General features: G+C 41.6%; 1 protein-coding gene across 4 annotated transcripts in view; it reads left to right on the top strand.

Moving 5' to 3' along the window:
* LOC136675590 (alanine aminotransferase 2-like) overlaps positions 1-22,681 on the top strand; it is a 28,630-nt gene extending 5,949 nt beyond the window's left edge. Inside the window, exons 1-12 of one of the 4 annotated variants that reach the window (XM_066652222.1) lie at positions 7,214-7,350; positions 8,681-8,879; positions 15,991-16,080; positions 16,294-16,402; positions 17,920-18,053; positions 18,287-18,530; positions 19,011-19,090; positions 19,455-19,591; positions 20,224-20,398; positions 20,935-21,090; positions 21,191-21,303; positions 21,494-22,680. In XM_066652222.1, the coding sequence (XP_066508319.1) occupies positions 8,727-8,879; positions 15,991-16,080; positions 16,294-16,402; positions 17,920-18,053; positions 18,287-18,530; positions 19,011-19,090; positions 19,455-19,591; positions 20,224-20,398; positions 20,935-21,090; positions 21,191-21,303; positions 21,494-21,584 (1,482 nt within the window). In that variant the 5' untranslated portion in view covers positions 7,214-7,350; positions 8,681-8,726 and the 3' untranslated portion in view covers positions 21,585-22,680. Of the gene's footprint in view, positions 1-7,213; positions 7,351-7,648; positions 7,780-8,058; positions 8,070-8,680; positions 8,880-15,990; positions 16,081-16,293; positions 16,403-17,919; positions 18,054-18,286; positions 18,531-19,010; positions 19,091-19,454; positions 19,592-20,223; positions 20,399-20,934; positions 21,091-21,190; positions 21,304-21,493 lie in introns of those variants that run through there. The other 3 variants (XM_066652219.1, XM_066652221.1, XM_066652220.1) reach the window with 3 other exon arrangements.
* Positions 22,682-24,802: the final 2,121 nt, after the last annotated feature.

Here is a 24,802-nt window from a genome sequence, read left to right as displayed (position 1 = left end):
CAGTAAGGGAGGGGGGAGGGAGGTTGGAAGTGGGCTTACAGGCAAGGTAGAGCTGGGTGTCATCCATGTAACAGTGGAAATTGATGTTGTACTTACGAAAAATATGGCCAAGGGGAAGAAGATAAATGATGAAGAGGAGGGGCCCCAGGATGGAGCCCTGGGGCACACCTAGGTCCAGAGCCTACCTGGAATCATTGGGCGCAAGGCGGGAATACACCCTGGAGGGGGCGCCAGTCCTTCACAGGGCAACACAGACACATTCCCTCACACTTACGGACACTTTTGAGACGCCAATCCACCTACCTACGTGTGTTTTTGGACTGTGGGAGGAAACCTGAGCACCCAGAGGAAACCCACGCGGACACAGGGAGAACTCCTGACAGACAGTCACCCGGAGCGGAAATCGAACCCACAACCTCCAGGACCCTGGAGCTGTGTGACTGCGACACTACCTGTTGGGTAAATCATTGATCTTGTTAAAAGACGATGGTTGATACTGTCTGATAAGAACAATCGAAAAGTCTGCTAAGCTAGACAACTACAAGTTTTACATAACTGCACCTTAATTTATATTTAACAGAAAAAATCGAACAAAAAGTGAGTTAACAGGGCGCCATTTTCAGCCTCGAGCTCGGAGCAGGACTGGCCTTTAAATCCATGAGGCGTCATGAATACCGTTCTAAACAGCGCCTAAATAATCCACTGGTTTTTATGTGGTATATTTACACCTTCAGCACCTCACCGCCTCGCTGTGCTCTGACGGAGGTTTAGAAATCTAACTAGCTCCCTGTTTAGTTGTGAAGGTACAGTCGCCGTCTGTGTTTATATAGTGTTTCATATTTTAGTGTTAGTTTAAATTTAAACACATTTACAGACTTTTGATTTAAGTATTTACCAAGAAAAAAAAAATATATATATATATATCTATATATATGATGTTTGTTTTTGTTTATTTAATCCCAGTCCACTCCCTCCCTCCTCACTTTCTTCTTTTTTTCAATCCCTCACGTAAACCATATACCAAGGGCAATGTTGTAGGGTAAAGATATTGCAGTTGGCTTTTTAATTTACATAAACCCCTTCACATTGATTTGTGTGCTACTATATAGTATTAGTCATAATATTACTAAAGCTAGCTAGTTGGAAAATGTCATAAAACATAGCTAACTATTCATTCATTATTCATTCATTCATTATCCAGTTCAGGGTTGTGGTGGATCCAGAGCCTACCTGATCTTGAAAATTAATTAGAGCTAACTAACCAAATCTGAGTGCTGAAAACTGATTATAGTGGTTATGTGTTTACCTTGTGCTTTACATTCGCTCCTCTTCACTTGCTCTCAGCTCCTTAGATGGCATCCCCTGCAAATAATTTTCTTTCTTGTCCACCAAATTAAATGCCATGTTTTACACTGAAATTTTCAGAGCATAGAGTGCAATAACAATGGAGACCTATAAGGGGGCGCTACCACACACTCATACTGACGGATAAACATGTGTTACGGGCCAACTCTAAAAACCACACAGGCCCACTATGGGCAGCTCCTACACTCGTTTAAAAGGGTTTTCCTTATGGGGACCTGATGTTTGGTCCCCATACCGCAAGATGTCCCCATGACGTGACTGTGTAAACACACACACACACACACACACAATAAATTAAAAACTAAATATATATATATTCATTTGTATCTAAAGGTGGTATAAGCAGCGATGGTCCTTGAGTCAGCAGGGAGATTCATAAAAACATATTTTTTTTTCATATTATATGTTGATTACACTAATTAAGGCAAGCAGAAGAAGTTTCATACTGAAAAAATACTTTTAATTATTTTTCCTAGATCTTCAAACTTCAAAACGGAACATAACAGGAGTGTTAAATAAAGCAGTTTAAGTTTAAATAAATGTTCACAATAAGAATCTAATAATATAATATGGGATTTTTAAATTCAAGTTCTCAGAGGCCAGGAAACACGTAGAAAATAAGAATAAAGAAAGATGTTCTAAATTTTAAAGATATGGCTTTGGTTTATAACCCAAAATGGAGGCGTATTTTTTTCCTTCAAGACCCTGAAGACTGAGGGAATCGAATGCATGATTCCTGGCTACACAGTGAGGCTTTCACCTACTGTCACATCAAAAGTAGGTGGTGCTTGTTCGATTGAGGATATGCCCATCAAAGTGCCACCCTCTCTGTAAATACAAGCTAAAAATAAAATATGCTTAGCTGCACAAACCCTAGAATGTTCTGGAATGCACCTGAAGGTTCCTGAGGCCTGTGTTGGGTCAGAGTTCCGAGGTGATGTCGAACGGGTGTGATGTCACTGAGGCTATAAAAGCGGGAGGGTCGGTGATCTAACTTCAGATTTGCTTTGACTATCGTCTGTTGTGTACTCATCGTGTTTGTAGTTTGTTGTTGGTGTCAGGATGGCAGGAGTATTGGCTCTCATCTTTAGGTCCTGTTGGGCCAGAAGGAAGAAAGCCAAAATATCTCTCCGCAAACAGCTGCAGGAGGAGCTGCAGAGAGAGAGGGAGGCCCGGGAACACCTGGAGGAAGAGAAAAGGAAGCAGAAGAAGTATTGGGTCAAGAAGGTAAAAGAGCTGGAGAAAGCGAGGGAGAAGGAGAACGAGGTGTACCAGGCCTTCCTTAAAGAGAATGCTGACCACGCACAGAAGGAGAAACAGCTCCAGAAAGATCTGCTGGACGCTGTCAGGGAGGAGAAGGCCCAGCTGGAGGAGAAGCTCCAGGAGGTTAAAGAGAACTCCGCGCTGGAGCTGGAGAGGGAGAGACAGCGTCGGACTGAGGCGGAAAGTGTGTGGGCCAGACAGAAAGAGACCTGGGCTCGGCGCTTCAAAAAAGCACAAAGCACCATTGAAGCCACAAGGGCAGAAAAGGAGGAGATGGAGAGGAAGGTGTGCAGACTGGAGAAGGAGCTGGAGGCATTAAAGAAGGTGGAGGAAGAGCAGGGCTCAAAAATGGAGGTGCTCAGGACTGAGCTTAAGAAAGCAGAGGCTAAGAAGCAAGTTGCTCGTACCTGCTTTAAACAACTGCAGAAACGGCGCGAGCAACTGGATGCTCAACAGCAGTTCCAGATGGACCAGTTGGAGGAGGCCTGGGCCCAGGTGTCTGTGGAGAAGGAGAAGATCCAAGCCGAGAGAAAGAGACTCCAGCACCTGCTGAAGGAGGAGCAGTAGAAGAGGTGGAGCAGAGATGGAGGCTCGGCTGATGGAAGAGGCTGCACTGCAGAGATCACAGGAGCCTTTGAGAGACGTGCACTGTAGGAACGTAGAGGGGCTACATCAGGAAGAGTGTTCCCACAAGTGCTCCTCATATAAATAAATATATAAAATACATTGAAATGCATTTCTGTCTTTGTTGACTTTGTTATGGGATGTTGATTCCTGCCACATTATTAACAGCAGTTTAAATTTCAAATATTCAAATATAAGTCATTCCTGATGGACAATAATCTTTTTGAGCCTTTTCAGTCTGGCTTCCGCACAAAACACAGTACTGAGACTGCCCTTTTGTGGGTTTTAAACAATATCCTACTCGCTACTGATTCTGGTGCACTCAGTATCCTTGTTCTCTTAGATTTGAGTGCAGTATTCGACACTGTTAATCACAGCATACTCATCTCTCGTCTCTCAGCTATTGGCATAACTGACACAGCACTTTCCTGGTTCATCTCTTACTTTACCAATAGATCTCATTTTGTTGCTCTTGGTACACACAGATCTTCCCCTAGTACTGTTACACAAGGTGCTCCCCAAGGTTCAGTTCTAGGCCCTATACTATTCATCATATACATGCTGCCACTTGGTCAGATCATCCACAGCCATGGTCTTAATTATCATTGTTATGCAGACGATACTCAAATATACATGAGCACCAAAAATACCTCCACTCTGTCCCCCTCTGCCATTATTTCCTGCATTCAGGAAATAACCTGACCTGAGACACTGGTTGTATGCCAACTTTTTGAAACTCAACACAGAAAAAACTCAAGTGTTGCTCACTGGCCCCAAGTCCACTCTTTCAAAAATCTCTGATATCACACTTAACTTTGATGGTGTGGCTGTAAAAACCTCTCCAGGTGTTCGCAATTTAGGTGTACTTCTTGACTCCTCCCTGTCCTTCAAACCTCATATTAAGGCCCTAACCAAAACATCCTTCTTCCATCTACGTAATATTGCTCGCCTTCGTCCTCTGCTTTCTGTTAAAGCTGAAATTCTGGTCCATGCTTTCATTTCCTCCCGTTTAGACTATTGTAATTCTCTCTTCATTGGCCTTCCTTCTACGACCATACACTCCCTTCAGTGTGTTCAGAACTCTGCTGCTCGGGTCCTCTCTTGTTCTAAAAAATCAGCTCATATCACCCCTGTTCTTCATCAGCTCCACTGGTTACCTGTCTCACTCCGTATTCAGTTTAAAGTTCTCCTGCTCACATACAAAACTCTGCACGGTCTGGCGCCAGCCTACTTTTCTGAACTTTTACACTCCTACTGTCCTACAAGATCACTGAGGTCCTCTGAGAGCGGTCTTTTGTCAGTACCAAAATTTAAATTGGTTACCGCTGGTGGTAGATCATTCAGCGTGATGGCACCCAAGCTCTGGAATTCATAAAGTCTTCATTTTCTGCCTTTAAAACCCAGCTAAAGACCTATCTCTTTTCTCAGTACTTCTGCACTCTGCAGGCATAAGTGTATTCCTCTATATATATATATTTTTGGCAGCAGGGTGGCGCGGCAGGTAGTGTCGCAGTCACACAGCTCCAGGGGCCTGGAGGTTGTGGGTTCGATTCCAGCTCTGGGTGACTGTCTGTGAGGAGTTGGTGTGTTCTCCCCGTGTCCGCGTGGGTTTCCTCCGGGTGCTCCGGATTGGCGACTCGAAAAAAGTATCCGTAGGTGTGAGTGTGTGTGTGTCTGTGTTGCCCTGTGAAGGACTGGCGTTCCCTCCAGGGTGTATTCCCGCCTTGCGCCCGATGATTCCAGGTAGGCTCTGGACCCCCGCGACCCTAAATTGGATAAGCGGTTACAGATAATGGATGGATGGATATATATATATTTTTTTATTATTATTATTTTTTTTTTTTATTATTATTATAATTATTTTTTTTTCCTCCCCCTCCTCTTTGTGTAAAGCGACCTTGGGTATTAGAAAGGCACTATATAAATCTAACTTATTATATTATTATTAATATTATTAATAAATAAAAGTTAAACTTGATTGATTTTCAAAAATTCTACATTTTAATTTTACAGAATTATATATTTAAAATATAAAAAATCAGCCAGACTGTTTTAATGTGAGAGAAATGTGTAGATTGATATAGTTTTTAAGTCAAGACACATATTAAACATTTTTCAAAACTGCAGACTATTCTCATATTTAAGGTTGCTCTGAATAGAGATGTTTTAATGCAAAATTGACAATAAATATGTCATTAGATCAGGGGTGTCCAGTATAACGGAATATGACTGTGAAGAGTGCCATGTGACTGACTGTATTAAACCTGACAGAGTAACACATCTGTACCTCGACCACGTTTCCCCTCCTCTCTGTTTCTCTGGTGTTTCTTTAACTGAAATCTACATTCATATTTTACCATTTCTGTCTCTAACAAAATCCACAATCAACACCTCCATTTTATACTAAATTAGTTACATTTGTCACTCTCAACTGAACTCTTATCTGCAGACACACACACACACACACACACACACACACATTCATTCATTCATTAACCGATTATCCAGTTCAGGGTCGTGGTGGGTCCAGAATCACTGGGCACAAGGCAGGAATACACCCTGGAGGGGACACACATTCACTCACACACTCACACCTACAGACACTTTTGAGTCGCCAATCCACCTACCAACGTGTGTTTTTGGACTGTGGGAGGAAACCGGAGCACCCGGAGGAAACCCACGCAGACACAGGGAGAACACACCTTCTCCTCACAGACAGACACCCGGAGCGGGAATCGAACCCACAACCTCCAGGCCCCTAGACTGCGACACCTACCTGCTGCACCACCATGCTGCCCCCCACACACACAATAAATTAAAAACTAAATATTTATTTCTATCTAAAGGTGGTATAAACAGCCATGGTCCTTGAGTCACCAGGGAGATTCGTAAGAACAGTTTATTTATATTTCTTTAATTCAGTTTGTCAGTCGTGTCTGGTAATACTGTTTGGAGATAAGGGCTACTGAGCCCATGGCCATGGCTGTTACCATCTGGCTATCGAATGCAACCTGCATGCCAGTGTCAAAAGAAGGGAACATAATGGGGAAAACTGAATAGGAAAAAAACAGAACACTGGGCAGAAACTTCTTGTAGTCTAAAAGAAAGTTGTAGGATAATGTATTATACCAAGTGAATATTTTGGATAAATAACTAATATCTTTCAACTAACGTCACTGAACAACAGCTTTTAACAGCCAAACACCTTCAGTCAAGTTTAGGTTAACAGCTAGGTTACGTAAAATACCATCTTCCCCGTACAGTCTTTCAAATATTGTACCAAGCAACAGGTGCTTTGTTACTGTTTATTACAGCTGTGTTAATGTATATCCATACGGATCTGTGTTTTGAGGTTAGCTCATGTGGCCAATGCACTGACAGCCTATCTATCGAGCACCTTCATTCATTTCTGGTGGTCAAGTCGTGTCCTTTAAGGCCCCTAAAGGTTTAGACACAGATTTGGATCCCAGCCAATACTCCAATAAGGAGCCAGCTAAAAAACAAAAACTCTCTAAATGTATGTAACCCATTCTAGGCCCGAAAATAGAGAGATGTCCATATTAATGTGAAAGTGGCTGCCCACCTGGGAACTGTGAATTGCAAAAATACCCACCCACAGAACTTATATGTTCACCTTGGACTCATAGGTCGTGTTCTACACATGTGGGCCCTAGGGGATCTATAAGGGGTGGAATATAAATGAGAGATTTGATAAATATTGTATAATATGTACCATATACAAATATTGATTTGACCTTTAAAGATTCATGGGTCTTTCTCGTTTCTTTTAAACCTGTAAACGCAGTGAGAGGGTTGTCAGCTTTTCGCAGGGCAGTGGTGTGTGTATGTGTGTGTGTGTACATGAGGGCGGAGCTGAACGCACTAACACACTGCTGTCTTCTGTCTGTTTGGGTCTGTTTGGGGAGTAAAGGAAGTCTCCTCCCTGAGAGAGAGAGAGAGAGAGAGAGAGAGAGAGAGAGAGAGAGAGAGAGAAATGGGAGGAGTGTAGCTGGGGGGAGATCACCTCCGTGTCTCGGTCCGGTTTTCCGCTGATGTTCTGGCGCCACGGTAACACACGGACTCCTGTAGAAACTTCGGGTATGTAATAAATCAGCAGTGTGTGTGTGTGTGTGTGTGTGTGAGTGTGTGTGTGTTTGCGGAGGGGGTAAACCTAACTAAACTGCAGTTTATAAAGAGAGAGAAAACTTTGTTGCTGTGGTGTTGACTGAGGCACGGCGTGCACGAGCCCCCACCCGGTTCACACTGCAGAGCGCGAGGGAGTCGATGCATCTTGTGAAATCTCGTGCTCTCTGTTTTTTTTCTTGTGCACGGTGCAAAGGTCTAATTCACCTCGTGCTAGTTTTGTGCGCGTGCATCTGCTCGGTGCACGGAGACGCGAGTTCGGCGCTCGAGCTGAATACGTTCAGGCGCTATAAAACTCTGAGGGCTGTAGTTTTAGAGAGAGCGACTTGCACAGATGTTGCCGAGCAGAAGCGTGCACGCTCTGGCAGGGACTTCTACCCGGAGGTGGGCAGTGACTAGTTACTTTTCCTCACGTGCGTGTAGTAAAAGAGTAACGGATCCGCACTGGGTTTTTGGTCATTTTACATATCCTCAGGTACAAGAGTGAAACAATTACACTAGACAATTAGAACCTGGATTTAATTTCTTATTTGGGGGTTTTATTTAGTATTATATATTTTCATTTATATCCAATGCTGCTTTGTGATTGGACACTTCTCTGATTTTTCAGGTTTAGGATGTTTTCTGGACCAAAAATTAAGAAGCTTTGCTGGTGACGTCCATTTAAAGTAAATGTAAGCCGTGAAAACGACTTAATAAGGTGTGGGAATGAAGTATTTAGTCTATTATTAATCCCATTAATCCCATGCTTTACATATCTCTTTCTCAGGCCTTATTAAGTTGTTCCCACTGTCATAATTTTATTATAAATTGATGTCACCTGTAGGGCAATCATAATTTGCACAATAATTTATTATAAAAAATTCTGTTTACTAATGTCACTGAGTACCCACCCTTTTTCTCTGAAAGTTGTGATATTTTGTAAAATTCAGTTGTTCAGTGAAAATATTGGAAATCTTTTTCCTTATGCTTTTGTCAGGGAAGAACAAGTCAGTTTCATAATTTTTCCCTTTTTCAGAAACAGGTTTTCTAATTTCTGTAGGTTAGAATATAAACTTGTTCAGATGAAAACATTATTTTCATCTCAGAGGTATCTTACATTTAGTTCCCATTTTATAAATCAAGACATGTACTTACATTTTAAAAAACAATTTATATCAAAACAGCGTATGGTCTTATACTTTAAATTTATTTATTTTATTTTTTTGGCAAGGCTCTTTTACCAGAGCATGGGTTTACACTTTTCATCTCATCTCAGTTCCTGTGTGCCCTGTTCTCTGAGCAGGACACTCTCCAGCCTCGCCAGAGCCAGTGGACTGATCCAGAGAAAGATGTCAGGGAAGAGGAATGGGAGCGAGTTGTTCTCCTGCAGGGGGAAGGTTCTCACTGTGGACACAATGAACGCTAACGTGAAGAAGGTGGAGTACGCAGTGCGGGGGCCCATAGTGCAGAGAGCCGTGCAGATCGAGAAGGAGCTGAAGGAGGTAGGACTCATCATTTTCAGAATTTGGTTATCACTGGTCAAAGGTGACATCACTGCAGTTTCTTATGGGATCAAATAAAGTCTTATCTTGTCTTGTCTCATCTTATCTTAATGAGTAGGTTTAGAGAGAACTTGCTAAATTAAGTTAATTATCATATTCCTGTGCCTTACTAAGTCTTGGCCTCAAAATAACAATATCATTCCCATGCAGAGAGCTTAGTGGGAATGGTAAAGTGGCACCATAGGCAGGGATAAATTGGACTGAAGTGGTTAGCATGAGCATGTAGCCCCATACGCAGCAAGCTGTTCCACACTATGTGTTCTAACACCTTTTTATCAATGCCAGTGTTATGTTTTCAGTAGTTGTCCTTCCTTTTTACTCAAATTTAGTAACTAGTCCTAACCACAGCATACCAGGAACACCCAGCCTTTTAGCTCTCTACAATTTACCCCTTCTCAAAGTGACTCAGATCTTTACACTCGACCATCAACTCCCAAAATTGACTATTCATTCACGTGCTGCTTCATTTGATCACTGCACATGCAATAAGATGATGTTATTCACACCCCCTGTTAGTGTTTTTAATCTTGTGGCTGATCAGTGTAAGTTGTGACTGTGTGTAATCTTTAATAAGAAGAGATGTCACTAGTGGGTCTGTTTGGTGACAGTTTGCAGTTTCCTCTGAGGGTTCTGGGCCTCTCAGCTGTGGCAGTGTAGTCTGTTCTTTCCTGAACCCTTGCGTGTCATAACTATGGGATGTGAACATCTTTTTAGGACGTCTCTGGAGTTCTGGGTCCCAGGACCAATTAATTACCTGAGGCCCAGAGCCCCGGAGTCTGAAGCAGCCGCCAGTTTCCACTGTTACTCCATCGGCAATGCTCCCAGTGGCCTCCTGAAGTCAACAATGCATGCCTTTGTCTGTGTCCCATTTGGGAATAGGGTGTTTGGCAGTCACTGATTTCTGAGCCATGTCTGTTCTCTCTGTTCTTTCTTTTGTGTCATTTGCTGTGAATGTATTGGCACTTGTTGATAATATAACTGTAATAATCACATTGGAATAATCATCCAACCTCAGAATCTGTCCCCACCAATGTTCTTGTAGTTGAGTACCATCAAATCCTCACTAATATGATCCGGCATCTAGTCTGAGCTGTTCCTGGAAGAGTGGAGGTCTCTATTGTAGCAAAGGGAGACAAACTACTATAATATTGAACAAGCAGGTGTCCAAATATTTTTGGCTACACAGAAGCTCCACAATAATAAATATAATTGTATTTTGAATATTTCCTCCCATTGCCTTTATTACATGTTCTTTTGGGCGAATTGACTTGAGTTATTCAAAGAATTGGACAAGGATGGCTTTCCAGTTTAGTCCTAGAAGGGTTTTTTGTTTGTTTGTTTGCTTTTTACATTTTTCTGTGTTTCACAAACCAATATCACTTAAAAAACTAGCTCATAAAACCTAACGGCATGTGAAAGTGTCCTTCTTATCTTCGTCTCTCAGTCACTGCTAACTTGCCGGGAGTTTATTTCCTGATCAGACTTTTACTGAGTTCAAACAGGAACTGTGTTCTGCTTGTGACACGTGAGACATATTTACAGTGTTCCAAAAATCACAGACACACACTGGTCACTTTTACAAAACAGCTGATGTCATGTGACTCATTCCCCTCATCTCAGTCATCTCCATGACGTCTAGAAGTGGAGAGGTGGTATTTTAGTTTAGCATATCCAGTTAGTAATAAACTACACACTTACACTTCTTACTAAAGCACAATATCAGTTCCTGTTTAGCCTGACCACCCTCTGCCTTTGACCCAGCTTCAGTTTTTTGAGAGTAAGCAGGAGTATTTTTGCACAAATAACAATGCAGTTTAGCAATGCACCTCAGGTCTGTGCCCTGAGGTGACCTTTTAGGCATTGCATGTTTGTTAAGAGTCTCATTTTCTGTGTAGGTTTTAATTATTTACCCTTCAGTAATGTATCTTTTAATCTTTTAACCAACACTACAGTTTTGGTAACTCATATTTTGACATGAATCTTTCCTTTTGCACATGGGTTATCCTGTATCAGGTCTTAAAATTGATAACTGGAAACAGTCACTGTGCAGTGTATTACTATTAGACACATGTTTTATATATGGATAATCAATTAGCAAATAATAATTGGCAAATTAGCTTTACTACTGTATGGGTGCTAATTTAATTACCATATGTCTGTATGAAAACAAAAGACATGTCCCTCTAGTGTAACATACACCTTGATATTGGCTCTAATCTGTTACGCCAAGAAGAACAGAAACCTGACTAGCGTAGTTACCTGTGCAGTAGTCTCACAACCTTTCACCATTTAACAAGGCTAAGAACCACCTACTACTGCAGGAAAATAAATTTGACTGACACGAAAAAAGACCAGCCACAAGTCTGCTATTTTGGAATGACGTGTAGAAGAGGGCAGTCTTTATGATTAGCATCAGACCAGTAGGAGAGCCAGTACAAAATAATACACGGAAGTGTGTATACACGGATGTACAGAGAGATAATCTGAATGCAACCAGGAGAATCCTGACAGTGAGGCCATGTTAGTGCACTGAAAATATCAGACATTTTGTCAACTTGTGGCTGAGACTAATGTGGAGAAGGCTAACTGGCTAATTAGCTAGCTACAGCTGCTTTCAGGTGGTGTAGATTCCACAAAAATCTGTATGGACACTACGAGTGTTTGGCCTGTGACAGCTGAGTGAGCTGAGAAGAAGGGAATTGGAATTGTAAGCGTGATGTTTCATTTTTCAGCTCAACCCACAGTGGAAAGTACATGCTCTATGAGTCTACCAGAGTATGATTGGAGACAGCTAAAGCCACCTCTAGCAAACAGATATTATGCCATTAGGAGTTAAATCTTCTCTGCCATTTGAACATTGTCAAACTGAGCAAGTGCATACAACCTCCCAAATTAAGGGGATGTGGGATTAATCCAAATTTTTGATTATTAAATAATAATAATCCATTAATGACATGAAAAATCCATTTCAAATTTGACTGACATTAGTTGTTTTCACCTTTTTAAATCCTCACTATTACAGCAGGAATATTGGCTGAGGCTGCATTGTTTCTTTGAGAGCAAACCTGTTCAGCATTGGCTGGAGTTCTTTACTCAGGCTAACACGCCCATGTCTCAAAGTCTAGCTCTCAGTCACATCTAAAGGCCTTTGCTCAACAGAGCGGCCTGTTTGCTTTAAAGTGCCACAGATCAGGTTGATAATTGTCAGTGGACTGGACTCAGAAACGGCTAATCGAGTGTATAAAGGTGTGTATAAAGGGGGAGTTCAGCTGAGCAAACAATTGATGGCACATAGTTAACATGTAGGTTGTGACACAAGACAAGGGCAAAACAGTCTGTACTGCCTAACGAGATGAGACTGAAGTCCACTTTCCCTTTCCTAATGCCTGCAGATTAGCCAGGTTTTGTCTAAAGGGACACAAAGGGACTTATGTAAAGATAAGTCACTTGTTCAGTCCATGTGCTCATTAATTTGAGGATCTGGAGGCCACCAACCCACACACTGTGAAAACTCAGTCAATTATCTGTGTATTGTCAACACTTGTGTATTGTCACTTTAGAGTAGTCCCGCCCACTTGCCTGAGTCTGTCTAACAGTGCTGGACCGGTGTTTATGTGAGAGCGCGAAGACAAGGATAAATGCAGCAAAACAGATGCAATGAGAATAGAGAAATAAGAGCAATGTGTAAAAACAGAGAAAATGAGAATGGAGAAGAAAGAGCGAAAACACTGCTGTGAGTCGGGGTGAACAGCGAGCGGCTCATTATCATTTAAAGGAACAGGCGCTGAAACCGGCCATTCTGGAGAGGGCTGTTTAGACAGGGGGAGAATGCTGCTTTCATGTTTGATCCTTTTGGTGTTTTGAGCAAAGCAGGTCACAGATGTTTCAGTCAGATCCTAGAACTGTGCTCACTTGTGGAAAATGTGTGGTGGGAGGATATTTCTTTTAATATTTCTGAATAATTAAATCAATGACATATAACAAATAAATCTACAGGGACATTTTGGCCTCACTTTCACTGAAGAGAGTTTGGGGTAAAGCCCAGTGAAGTGTGTTCACCTGTAAGGTCATGACCCCAGGCTGAAATGATCGCCATGGGAACACGCAGCATTAGTGTTTGCTGAAGCTCTCTGTAAATTGGAGCTGTATTCCAGCAGAGCTCAGAGTGTGGGAGGCAGCAAATGCTGAAAATTCAATAACACACAGGGGGGCTTGGTTAGAGGTGTTAGTTTCATTGACTCAAGCCCAAGAAACACACTTTCTTCGTGTATTTTGGGGCTTAAGAGGGTCTGGGTTAAAAAGCTGATTTAAGGAATATCAGAACTTTGAAGTTCAGTTGTCAGTGGTGTTGGTCTGTGACATGGAGGAGGATTATTAGAAGACAAATCTGGTCAAGTCTGTTATTAGTGCACTTTTGGGTAGAAATGAAAAAAAAAAAAAAACAAAGGTTGGCTTTACCAAACATCACTGAAATTTGGACGTCTTTGTTGAATGGAACAAAGTTGTTTTACTTTTTTGTCTGAAGCTTGCACTGTTTAAAACCAGTCGGTGTAATATCAGGTTTTGGTTTTAGGCTTTTTTTAATGTTAAGTTGTTGTGGAAGGGAATAAACGCTCATCACTCTTTGTCTCCTACAAGCCTTCAATTACATTTCATACCCCTGAGTCATTTAAATGTCTGCACCATGCTGTTGCCTTGAGTTGAGTTGAAATTCCACTGGATCTCTCTGTAAAGCTCTCTTAACTTTACATGGGGTTTAAAAGGCTGCTTTATTATTTATTATTTATTATTATTTTAGAACAAACAGTTTTCATATCAGAACCAGGGCTCAGTGGAGTGGTAAATTTAATCTGAAAAAAAAAAGATTGCCATAAAAAAGCACTGACCACTAGAATCAGACCTTCTGGAGTAGCATAAGATCACCATGCCCAGTGACATGGAGCAGTGGAACTGCATTTCATCCACCATTTTGGACACGGAGCGGTGTTAGTGGCGCATAAACAATCAATCAAGCGTCAGTACTTGATTTCACTAATGTTATCATTAGGGTCGTCCCGATCTGATCTCCAGGATCAATATTAAGGAAGATCAAGGCATTTTTTAACTGATCGTTATCTGCATTATTGAGCCGTCCGTTGTTTTACGTCACTGGTCTCATGGGCATCGCAAACAGAGACTGCAGTTTGTTGCAGGACATGGCTAAAATGTTTGCAGTGTGGAAATATTTTAAACTGGAGAAAGAAACCAGTCCAACAGCACTTCAGAGTGTTATTGAGATGATATTACTCATACTGCTTGTTCTAGTTTTACTCATGGCAAAGCTGCAGTAACTGGAATTTTTACAACCTATTTATAAAGATGTTGTAAAATAAAAAAAAAATAATAACATGTACTAACATCTTGGATGCATGCCGTTGTTGGCAAGCATGAATATTAAAATGATTTTAATAAGTGTACCTTGTATAAGTGTAATTTTAATATACTGTACCTTGTGTGAACTGTGCAAAAGTATTATCTAGGAAAATATTACATGCACAATTACAAATACAACTGTCATTTAATTAAACAAAATATAACCTAACATGAATATGAATATGGTATGTTCATGATTGCTAACATGGAAATCATCATATTCAATTCATCTAAACCAAAAATCACACATACTTTTGCATACAATATTATCCATAAGAACAGAACAAATAGCCACTTTACTTGGCTTTGCTGTAGTGGACGCAGCCTGGCTGTCCCTCTGAAACCATAAGTCTATTATGTCACTGAAAACTGACTAAACTAAACTCCATGTGTCAACTCAGCATGTCCAAAAAGTCTTGTTTCCAATAAAACCATCCGCCTCTCACCTGGAACAAGACTGGACAACACGCTGGCCCCAGGGGTGTATTTCCTACAGTCCTTTCCTATTGGCAGGGGCTCAGAGGCACCTCCCCTGCTCAGCCAATAGGAGAAGAGGGGGTGTCCCTAATGGTGTGGGTTACTTATTCAGCTGATGAGAGGTTTCTGTGGATGGATTTGGCAGCCATTTCTATTGGACAGAATGCAAACTCCCCACTGAAAGACATCTGCAGCTCCTCTATCTCATTAGCTGTTCCCACACACACCACAAACACCACACAAAACCATCTGCTGCTAGTGGCTGCTGCGGCTGTTTTTCACATACCTCAACAGCTGGAGCTAATGGCTAGAGATGATCTGAAATGGAAGCCAAGCTTCAAAGGCTGCTCTGTTAAAACCGAATTAGTAAAGTTTTAGACACCATTGATCAGATGACATTTTTAACTATCGAACAGCACTACTTCAGTCTCAAGATCAGAGGTCCACTTCGCCACAATCCAGTCCTGGGGGCTTAATACCCCTCTAGCCCACATTTGATATTGGGTTAAGTTTATTACTTATAAACTGTCATTCAAGTGATGAATGAGTTCTGTATTTTTGAGGAGAAAGAGAAGATTAGGGCTTAAAGTATATCATATGAACTTATATTTAACTGTAAAATGTACACCTTGTGTTTGAAGAGCTACGAGAAACCAGTGGCCACAGGATCTTAGAGCGAAATGTAGAGATTTCTGAGACCTTTTCTCATGTTCGCCCAGTGAAAGTGCATCGGGAAGGTTCAAACAGAGAGGGAGAGGAAGAGAAGTGCTGAGATCAGCAAAGGGGAGCTGGTGTTCTGGATAATTGTTTGCTTAGCTGATAAGCCGAGTGCGTAGCGCTCCTTAACACACTGCAGGCTTCAATGACAAAACAGAAGGTTGTAGGGTCATGAATTCCTAAAATGACTTTGCACATAAGCACACATTTGTTTATTTATGCATTATAATGAAAGCTGGGTCACTTAAAGGAACACTATGGAATAATTTTACTTTACAATTCCAGCTTCAAAATCATTGTGGTACTCCACTGACCTGTTATAGTGAGAATAGAGTCTTTGTCATTGCAACCCTGGGCTCAGCGCTGCAGAAATTGTGCTATGTAACTTTTGGAGGAGGGTAGGAACTTGTTATACGATGTCTAATATTGTCTCTGTCTGTTACAGGGAGTGAAGAAACCCTTTAAAGAAGTAATCAAGGCCAATATTGGAGATGCTCATGCTATGGGACAACAGCCAATCACCTTCTTCAGACAGGTACTGTCACATTACTGTAAATACATTTCGTGTGTGCTGTTGAAAACTTGTCCACAAAGTTTCATAAACTGTAACTGGACCTGTTGTAGCTTGTGAAATATGAAAATATGGATTATGTGCATCGAGTAATTAATTTAGGGATTCTTTGTCAAAACGTGTTTCGAAACTAGGGGTGTTGTTTTCTGTAGTTTCACTGATGTCTATCTCTTCAAGGTCTTGGCACTGTGTTCTTATCCAGAACTGCTGGATGATAATAAGTTCCCAGAGGATGCCAAGAACAGAGCCCGCCGCATTCTCAAAGCCTGTGGAGGAAGCAGTATTGGTGAGTTTTACATCACAGTTTGTACAGAGTAACTGATTGGCTGAAAAGTGTCATTACATCATAACAATATTTTTTTTAGTCAGGTTATTCTGCTGACCACTGCTCAATAACAAAAGTAGTGACTGTTCTTTAAGTTGTTTGAAAATTTTTTGGGGGGGCTAGGGCTGCCTAAAGCCTTGGAGACACTACACAACTTTTAAAGTCAGGACAGATTATCGACAGACTGGGTATCACTTTACTATACAACTAAGGAAAAATTCACTACACGATCCCCAACTCCAGAACTAAACAAGCGATTCATGTTTCCTAGGAGACGCACATAAACATGGACCTTCAACTTGCTGCTATCTGTGTAGATACACAAAGAAAAAACACAAAACGTATTTGGGTCGTGAATGTGAAGACTGGGTCAGCTCGGTCTCTACACACTGCAGAGGGAGCCAGAGATTGGTAGAATAGCATATATTTAAGGCTATATTCCACTTAAATGGTTCAGAATCATTAGCTGTATCCATAGCGTGTGCCACAGTGCTGCGTCATTTAAGGTGGAATGGAGAATTAAAATAAAGTTGGAATAACATAGTGTAACATGGAATTTTGTGTCTCACTGTTCTTTCTCTTAACAGGTAATACTGGTTATCTGTGCATCCATCCATTCATTCATTCATTCATTATCTGTAAACGCTTATCCAGTTCAGGGTCGCTGTGGGTCCAGAGCCTACCTGGAATCATTGGGCGCAAGGCGGGAATACACCCTCGAGGGGGCGCCAGTCCTTCACAGGGCAACACAGACACACACACACACACCCGGAGCAAACCCACGTGGACACGGGGAGAACACACCAAACTCCTCACAGACAGTCACCCGGAGCGGGAATCAAACCCACAACCTCCAGGCCCCTGGAGCTGTGTGACTGCGACACTAACCTGCTGCGCCACCGTGCCGCCCTATGTAATATATTGTAGTTTGTAATAGTTTTACCATTTAATCTGTCCTCCAGTGATGAGCTCCTCTGCATGCGCCTGCGTTAACATTCTGTGATCTATTCTCATTGGCTGTTTATGGGACTAGTTCAGCCTTGAGTTGGTGAAGAGTTTACACTACGCCAACTGACCAAAGTCAGGTCTGAAATGCAATTCTGAGGCAAAATATCAGAGTCTGAGCCCCTCGCACACTAACTAGCACAACTGGAAATCAGGGTTAAAATCTGGGTAAAAGTCATGTAGTGTAACCCCATCTTAATTGTTAAAATAAATAACCGTGATTAATAAATGCTCAAATATATAGCTTTCCACTCAATCTGTGGATTTTGATTTTGTTGGTTTGCTGCTCATTCATTTGTCCTTAGTAATCCATCCATAGTCATAACACTGGGCAGTAAATCTTGTAACTTAGAACCATGAATCTTGATTTATAATAACTCACCTCACATGACCTGGATTTTACTGACTTTACTGACTGGACTTTAATCTCATCTTCGAATTTCACCTCGTTGTGTATCTCTCTCTTTTTTCAGGAGCGTACACTGCGAGTCAGGGTATAGACTGTGTGAGACAAGATGTCTCCCGCTACATTGAGCGCCGTGATGGTGGTATACCATGTGACCCAGACAACATCTACCTGACCACAGGGGCCAGTGATGGTATTGTGGTGGGTTCTCATTATCTCATATGGATTGTGGTACCTCTGTGTACCAGTATTCACTCTGGTTTCCATGATACTGCAGAGAGAGTGCTGCTAACAAAAAAATGCTGAGCAAACACGCAGTATGTTTGTTTAGTGTGTTTGTCCAAGTTAAGGAACCGGAGCACCTACCGTATACATTAAACTGACCACGTTGTACTAACCTTATACTCACTGACCTCATGGTTTTGTCCTTTCAGACCATACTGAAATTACTGACCGCAGGAGAGGGTCATACACGGACGGGGGTGATGATCTCTATCCCGCAGTATCCTCTGTACTCTGCTGCTATAGCTGAGCTCGGAGCGGTGCAAATTAATTACTACCTTAATGAAGAGAAGTGCTGGAGTTTGGACATTAGCGAACTACAGCGCTCCCTACAGGCAGCCAGGGAGTACTGCAACCCAAGAGTCCTGTGTATCATCAACCCTGGAAACCCCACAGGTATTCAACATAACCTTATAGATGGGCATGCGATAGTTTGTCCTCAAGTCAGGACATGTTTGGTGTCTGAGGCTTTCTTCCAGAGAGCTCGGTCTGATGTAACTGACAAGCAACTGAAACTCATAGTCACCAGTTTATTACTCTGCGAACTGCACGGAAATTGTACAAATAAGGGTGGGAGTACTCTTCCAACAGAGTATGTTGAAGCACAGCTTGGAAAGGGAGGGGTGAGGGAGGGGTAATGTAGTTGGTTGCAGTCTGCAAACTCATCACTACATACCACTCTATATCTCACACACTGCACCTTTAAAAATATACTTAGTTTTGGAGATTTCGATTTCCTGATGATGAAAAAGGAATCTTGTACCTGCAAATAAACAAATAATTGTCTGGGATTATTGGTTTGTGGATATAATTAGGACTTATATATGTATATAATTTAATATTTTTTTCATGTGGAACTCTTCTTCCCTCTGAAAGGTCAGGTACAGAGCAGACAGTGTATTGAGGATGTGATCCGATTTGCTGCTAAGGAGCGTCTCTTCCTCATGGCTGATGAGGTAACATGAGACCTACAGAGACGTTCTCTCCCTTGCCATTATTTCCTTTACTGGTAAAACATTCTTTGACCGCTTCCTTCTCTCTCTCTCTCTCTCTCTCTCTCTCTCTCTCTCTCTCTCTCTCTCTTTCTCTCTCTCTTTCTCTCTCTCTGTCTCTCTCTGTCTCTCTCTCTCCCTCTCTCTCTCTCTCTCTCTCTCTCTCTTTCTCTCTCTCTGTCTCTCTCTCTCCCTCTCTCTCTCTCTCTCTCTCTCTCTCTCTTTCTCTCTCTCTCTCTCTCTGTCTCTATCTCTCTCTCTCTCTCTCTCTGTCTCTCTCTCTCTGTCTCTCTCTCTCTCTCTCTCTCTCTCTCTGTCTCTTTCTCAGGTGTATCAGGATAACGTGTACGCAGAGGGCTGTGCATTCCACTCTTTCAAGAAAGTGTTATTTGAGATGGGCCCCGAGGTCTCTAACACAGTGGAACTGGCGTCATTCCACTCCACCTCCAAGTGCTACATGGGAGAGTGAGTGCCTTACCTTGTCATTTATTGGTGAAGCTCCCTAAAGGTTAACAATAAAAATAAAGTATAACAAAGTCAGCTGAACTTAACAATTTGTTAACACAGTTAAACTGGATTTAAAGAGTGATCAAGTGTAAAATCCAGTTTAATGGTGTACCAAAAAATCCCAGGCACAGTTCTAACCATGTCCAATGATTCACAATAGTGATTCACTTGGGAGTGTAATAGACTCCAGAACTTGACGTAACCTGCCGTTCACAGTTACAGCCATTTAAAGCTTGATATACTCGCTGTCATCCTCAATAAATCTGAAACAATCTCAGAGTTCAGTGTTATTGAAAGTAACGTCCAAAGTGGCTGAACGCAATCAAATCTCCACAGCAGTGTTCTGATCTCTAAGGTAAAGCCTTTCCAGAAGTGTAGAAACTGCTGCTGCAGCAAAGCAGGACAGATGACCTATTTATAACCCTTCATTTCAGAATAAATGTGGGATGAACTGTCGCCTACCAAACCACTGACGGTGTAATTATGTTGACTGTGTTATATTTAAAGTAACAGGTCAACTACAGCCGGGATAAAGGGAGAAATTATACAAGTTCTAACCATATTGATCTTGTTGACACACTCCGTCTCAGGTGTGGATTGAGAGGTGGTTATATGGAGGTGATAAACATGGATCCTGGGGTGAAGGCTCAGCTCACTAAGCTGGTGTCGGTGCGTCTGTGTCCCCCTGTGCCGGGACAAGCGCTCATGGCTCTGGTGACCAACCCTCCGCAGCCTGGAGAGCCGTCATATGCCCAGTTCATTACGGTACACAACTCCTGATAACATACAGTCACATGTTGCTCAAAGATAAATGTAATTATCTGACAGCACTCTTTCTCTGATTTAAAAAGGCAGTCATTGTTAGTCAATGTTAAGAGCAAAAAGCAGCAAACAATAGTTATTGTTATTTTTACAATATTTCTTTTAAAAGATGCAAATTACATAGAGTGGGCCCCACACAGCGGGTTAGCCATTACAGGACTGTAATTGCTTTTGTACAGGAACTGAATGATAGAGGCCACAAGGTGTCAGTATGATTGCACATAGCAGAGGAGTTTTGTTTGCTTCTGAGTGGTGTACCTCATCTACAGTGTAACAGGGATGTGTTTCTGGATTGCACTCAGAAAAACAGTATTTTTGATGTGGGATATTATACAAAATTACATTTTAAAACTGCCCTCTTGCAAATTGCGCTCCAAAAAAGGTATCTTTCAGCCTTGCATTTGCCAGCCCTTCATCATAACACCAATGTGCCCTACCTCAGCTCCCCTCAGTTCTCAGAATGTCCCGCGTTTCTGCAGGAGAGGACAGCCACCCTGAACGACCTGGCGCAGAAGGCCAAACTGACCGAAGAGATTCTGAACACAGTTCCAGGGATCAGGTGTAATCCGGTGCAGGGCGCTATGTACTCCTTCCCTCGCATCACTCTCCCTCAGAAAGCCATCAAAGAAGCCAAGGTCTCTCTCAGCTCCTTCTCATCTGTGCTTGTTTTATACTTTCTCCATTGCTCTTGGTTTGAGGTTCACACACTCTGTGTTTGTGTGTGTGTATACACAGGAAAAAGGCCAGATTCCTGATATGTTCTACTGTATGAAGCTCCTGGAAGAGACTGGGATCTGTTTGGTCCCTGGAAGCGGCTTTGGCCAAAAAGAGGGAACATATCATTTCAGGTACGTCTCTGACACAAAGGCCAGGCCGATCCTTGAGACAGACAACATCTACATCAGCCAGCCATAACCATGGTTTTTTAGAAGCCCTTAAAGATCAAGCATATTCTTGTGTCCTGTTGAAGTCTCTAGTGAACACTACTAAGGCCTTTTTTTCTTTTTCTTTCTTCTCTGTGTCTCACTTTTTCCACAGGATGACGATTCTACCACCCACAGATAAACTAAAGATTATGCTCAACAAACTGAAGGAGTTTCATCAGCGATTCACAGAGCAATACTCTTAACCCCACCCCATTTTAACTTTCTGGACCAATAACCTTTCCCTCAGGCTTACCCAAACACAAACGTGCCGAAAAAACTGTATCTCTCACTGTGCCTACTCCTAAATTTGCCGGACGGGTCTGACAGACCCTGATGGACGATTGTATGCAGTACTGTTTTTTGGAGGCTAGAACCGACTTTTGTGGAAAGGATTTATACTGCTGAACATTGTTGTTACAGAGTTGTACTTTAGGCCTGTCACAATCACAGCATCGTCACTGATGATGAACGAACGTGACCATATCATGGCCTTTAAAGTTATTAATCACAATCCTCAAATGAGCAAATATTTCCCACTGCCGCCCTCTAAAGGCGAAATAGCACTAGTCAAATGTGAGAACTTTTTTAATCAGATCTCTGGCATGTCTCATTAACATGTTTTAAGCCTTGGTTTACGTCCAGGTATCTGCTTTAACACAAGGGAAAATAATGAGCTAATCACAATATTAACAATGATTGCAGTCTGTTAAAGTAACTATCATCAGCTGATTGTGTAGTAATTGTGACAGGCCCATCTTTAGTGATGTTTAATCATAAAGATACGATCAATAGCACTAATTCATTTACATTATTTCACTGTTACTAATGATCTACAATACTGCATTTCTGTATGTCTGTTTAGTTTATGTGTTTCTCTGTCACTGTGTGTGTGTGTGTGTGTGTGAGTGTATGTGTGTGTGTTTGTGTGTGTTCCAGTCAAGGGACCAATCAAGGAGCCAGTGCACACATGGCAAGACATTGCCTTGAACATGTATAATTCTAAATTACACTTACATTGTTTATAGATGCTTTAATGCTGTGGAATTTATAAGACCCCAGTAAACAACTCTCTAAAAGAACTTTAAAAGAGTTTTTCCTTTGGGTGCAATACAGGCTTCCAACCACAAGAGGGTAGACTTGCTATAACAATTATTGTGATGGTTATGCACTAAATGTATAACCATCAATGTATTTGCATTTTGATCAAAAGTATGCACTCCTTATAAATGGTGAATTCAGTTGGTTTAAGGTGCAGCTATTGTGGAAACAGATGTTCAGTTGCGCACAGCTGGTGTAATCCCTGTACAAAATTACTGAATGAAATGGGACACTGGAGCAGCTACACATAAATTTAAGGTCATGTGTAATACCACGTTTTGTGTAGAGAGTCCCCGGCTTTGGGCTACGGAGCAACAAAACTGCATTTCCTGGATACTTTTTGTATGAGCAACTACCTGACCTCACTAATGGCTGAGTGCCATAAAATGCTTTAAACCTTCCCATGGGAGTAGATGCTGTTACTACAGCAAAGGGGAAGCAACTATATTAATACATCGGATTCAGAAGAAATACTGGATCAGCCACATTATATTTTTTCCCATTGTGGGCCGTATATTGCACATGTTTATGGACAGGGGGTTGTGTTTTGTATTCTTGGTTGGTATAAGTCGGGGTCTACACTGTCCCACTCCAACACACAAGGGCTCACTCTTCTGGTGGGTGAACTGTTCAGAATCAGCAGTGTGACTGCATGGAATCAGCTTTGGTCTTCAGCATGAGTGGACATATAAGTTATGTGTGAAAACCAACACAGAGGCATGTGCCAATGCAGCATAGAAGACACATTCTCAAACTGCTGAGAAGGTTAATGCTGGCTCTGATAGAAAGTGGTCAGGACACAGTGCATCGAGGCTTGATGTGTTTGGGGCTGCATGCCTTCATTCCTTCACACATTAATGACCTTTGGATGCCCAGGACACTTGCTGGTTCAGCAGTTGTTTTTCTATGGGCCACATTTGGTAGGTGCTAACCACTGTACGTCAGGAACAAAACACAAGACCTGCTGTTTTGGAGAAATTCTGACCACAACATTATGATTATCACAATTTGGCTTTTGTTAAAAAATGGCTCAGATCTTCACACTAGCCTCTTTTCTTCTGCTTACAACATATTATCACTTCACTGTTTACACTTGCTGCCTGTAACAACGTGTTATACGCGCGACATGTCTGGTTTTAATCCTAGTTTATATTCTTAAAGAATATATGTTTATTAAAGCTTAAGGAAGCCATTTGTGTGCGGTTGCTAACTTAATGTAAACATACTCTGTGAGGAGTGTGAAGTGATGTGACAATCAGAGGCTTCTACTCTGAGCTTCTGATGTTGCTGTAATCAAATGAATTTTCCAGATAGTTTTTATTGCGATTAGACTAAAGATACAAGTCGTGACCTAAAAAAAAAAAACACACAACATCTGTATGGAGTCAGTGGGGGAATTTGTAGGCGGTTTGGACACTGACCAAGTAAGTAGCTAACTGATACATAATAGCAGTTAACAAATCAAATACTGATACTGATTATAAGGATTCTGTTCATCATAAAGATTACAGATTCTGGCCTAATATGGGAGATTATAATATTCAATATTCTGTATCAGAGCATTATGCCTGTAAGAATCCAAATTAAGTTTATTTACATATTTTTCTTCATCATTTTTTTTTCACTATGATATCCCACACACATTAAACAAATACATCCTACGACCTTTGGGAATCCCTGTGCTGTCAACCAATCCTAGCATGTGCTAGTGCTTTTAGGGGCATTGAACTTTTGAGACATCTGGTTACTGTCAGGATGAATAATTCTGTAGGAACCTGAATTCATAACACATTTCCATTGATCAATTTGGGGACCACTGTTCTAAATCATTTTTTTGAGGATATGGATTTTACAAAAAGTTCTTTCTATCTTTTGTCCTTCTTTAACTCTTCTGCATCCCTCTCTTCTGGAATGCCATTCTCTGAGTAAGGCCTCTGAAATTACCCTACAATTACGGCCTGCGTTTGTCACACAGTTACCATCACAGGAAGAAGCCTTCAAACGGTGGGCAGGACAATCCAGCTACCAATCAGGGACTCCATTGTTCTCACGTCTCTCGTGTTAACCCCTGACCCTCACTTTTCAGCGTGAAGAGAGACGACACCCGGCGTTATTTCTCACAAAATGAAACCACAGTATTGAGAGGAAGTGTTCTAGTGTCTTGATTGCCCTAAATAGTGTATACATGTGTCTGAGCTCAAAATAGTGATGAAAGCAAAGCTAGACGACTCTAAACATCATCAGATTGTGGAAGAATAAAGCCACAGAATGTGACTTGTACGTATTTTACTGAAGTTGAAAGGAATTGGATTTATGTCATCCA

This window comes from Hoplias malabaricus, chromosome X1, assembly GCF_029633855.1.
Source record: "Hoplias malabaricus isolate fHopMal1 chromosome X1, fHopMal1.hap1, whole genome shotgun sequence".
NCBI classification, from domain to species: domain Eukaryota; kingdom Metazoa; phylum Chordata; class Actinopteri; order Characiformes; family Erythrinidae; genus Hoplias; species Hoplias malabaricus.
Note: the sequence above shows the minus strand (reverse complement) of the source record. Positions and strands in the feature narration are given on the sequence as shown.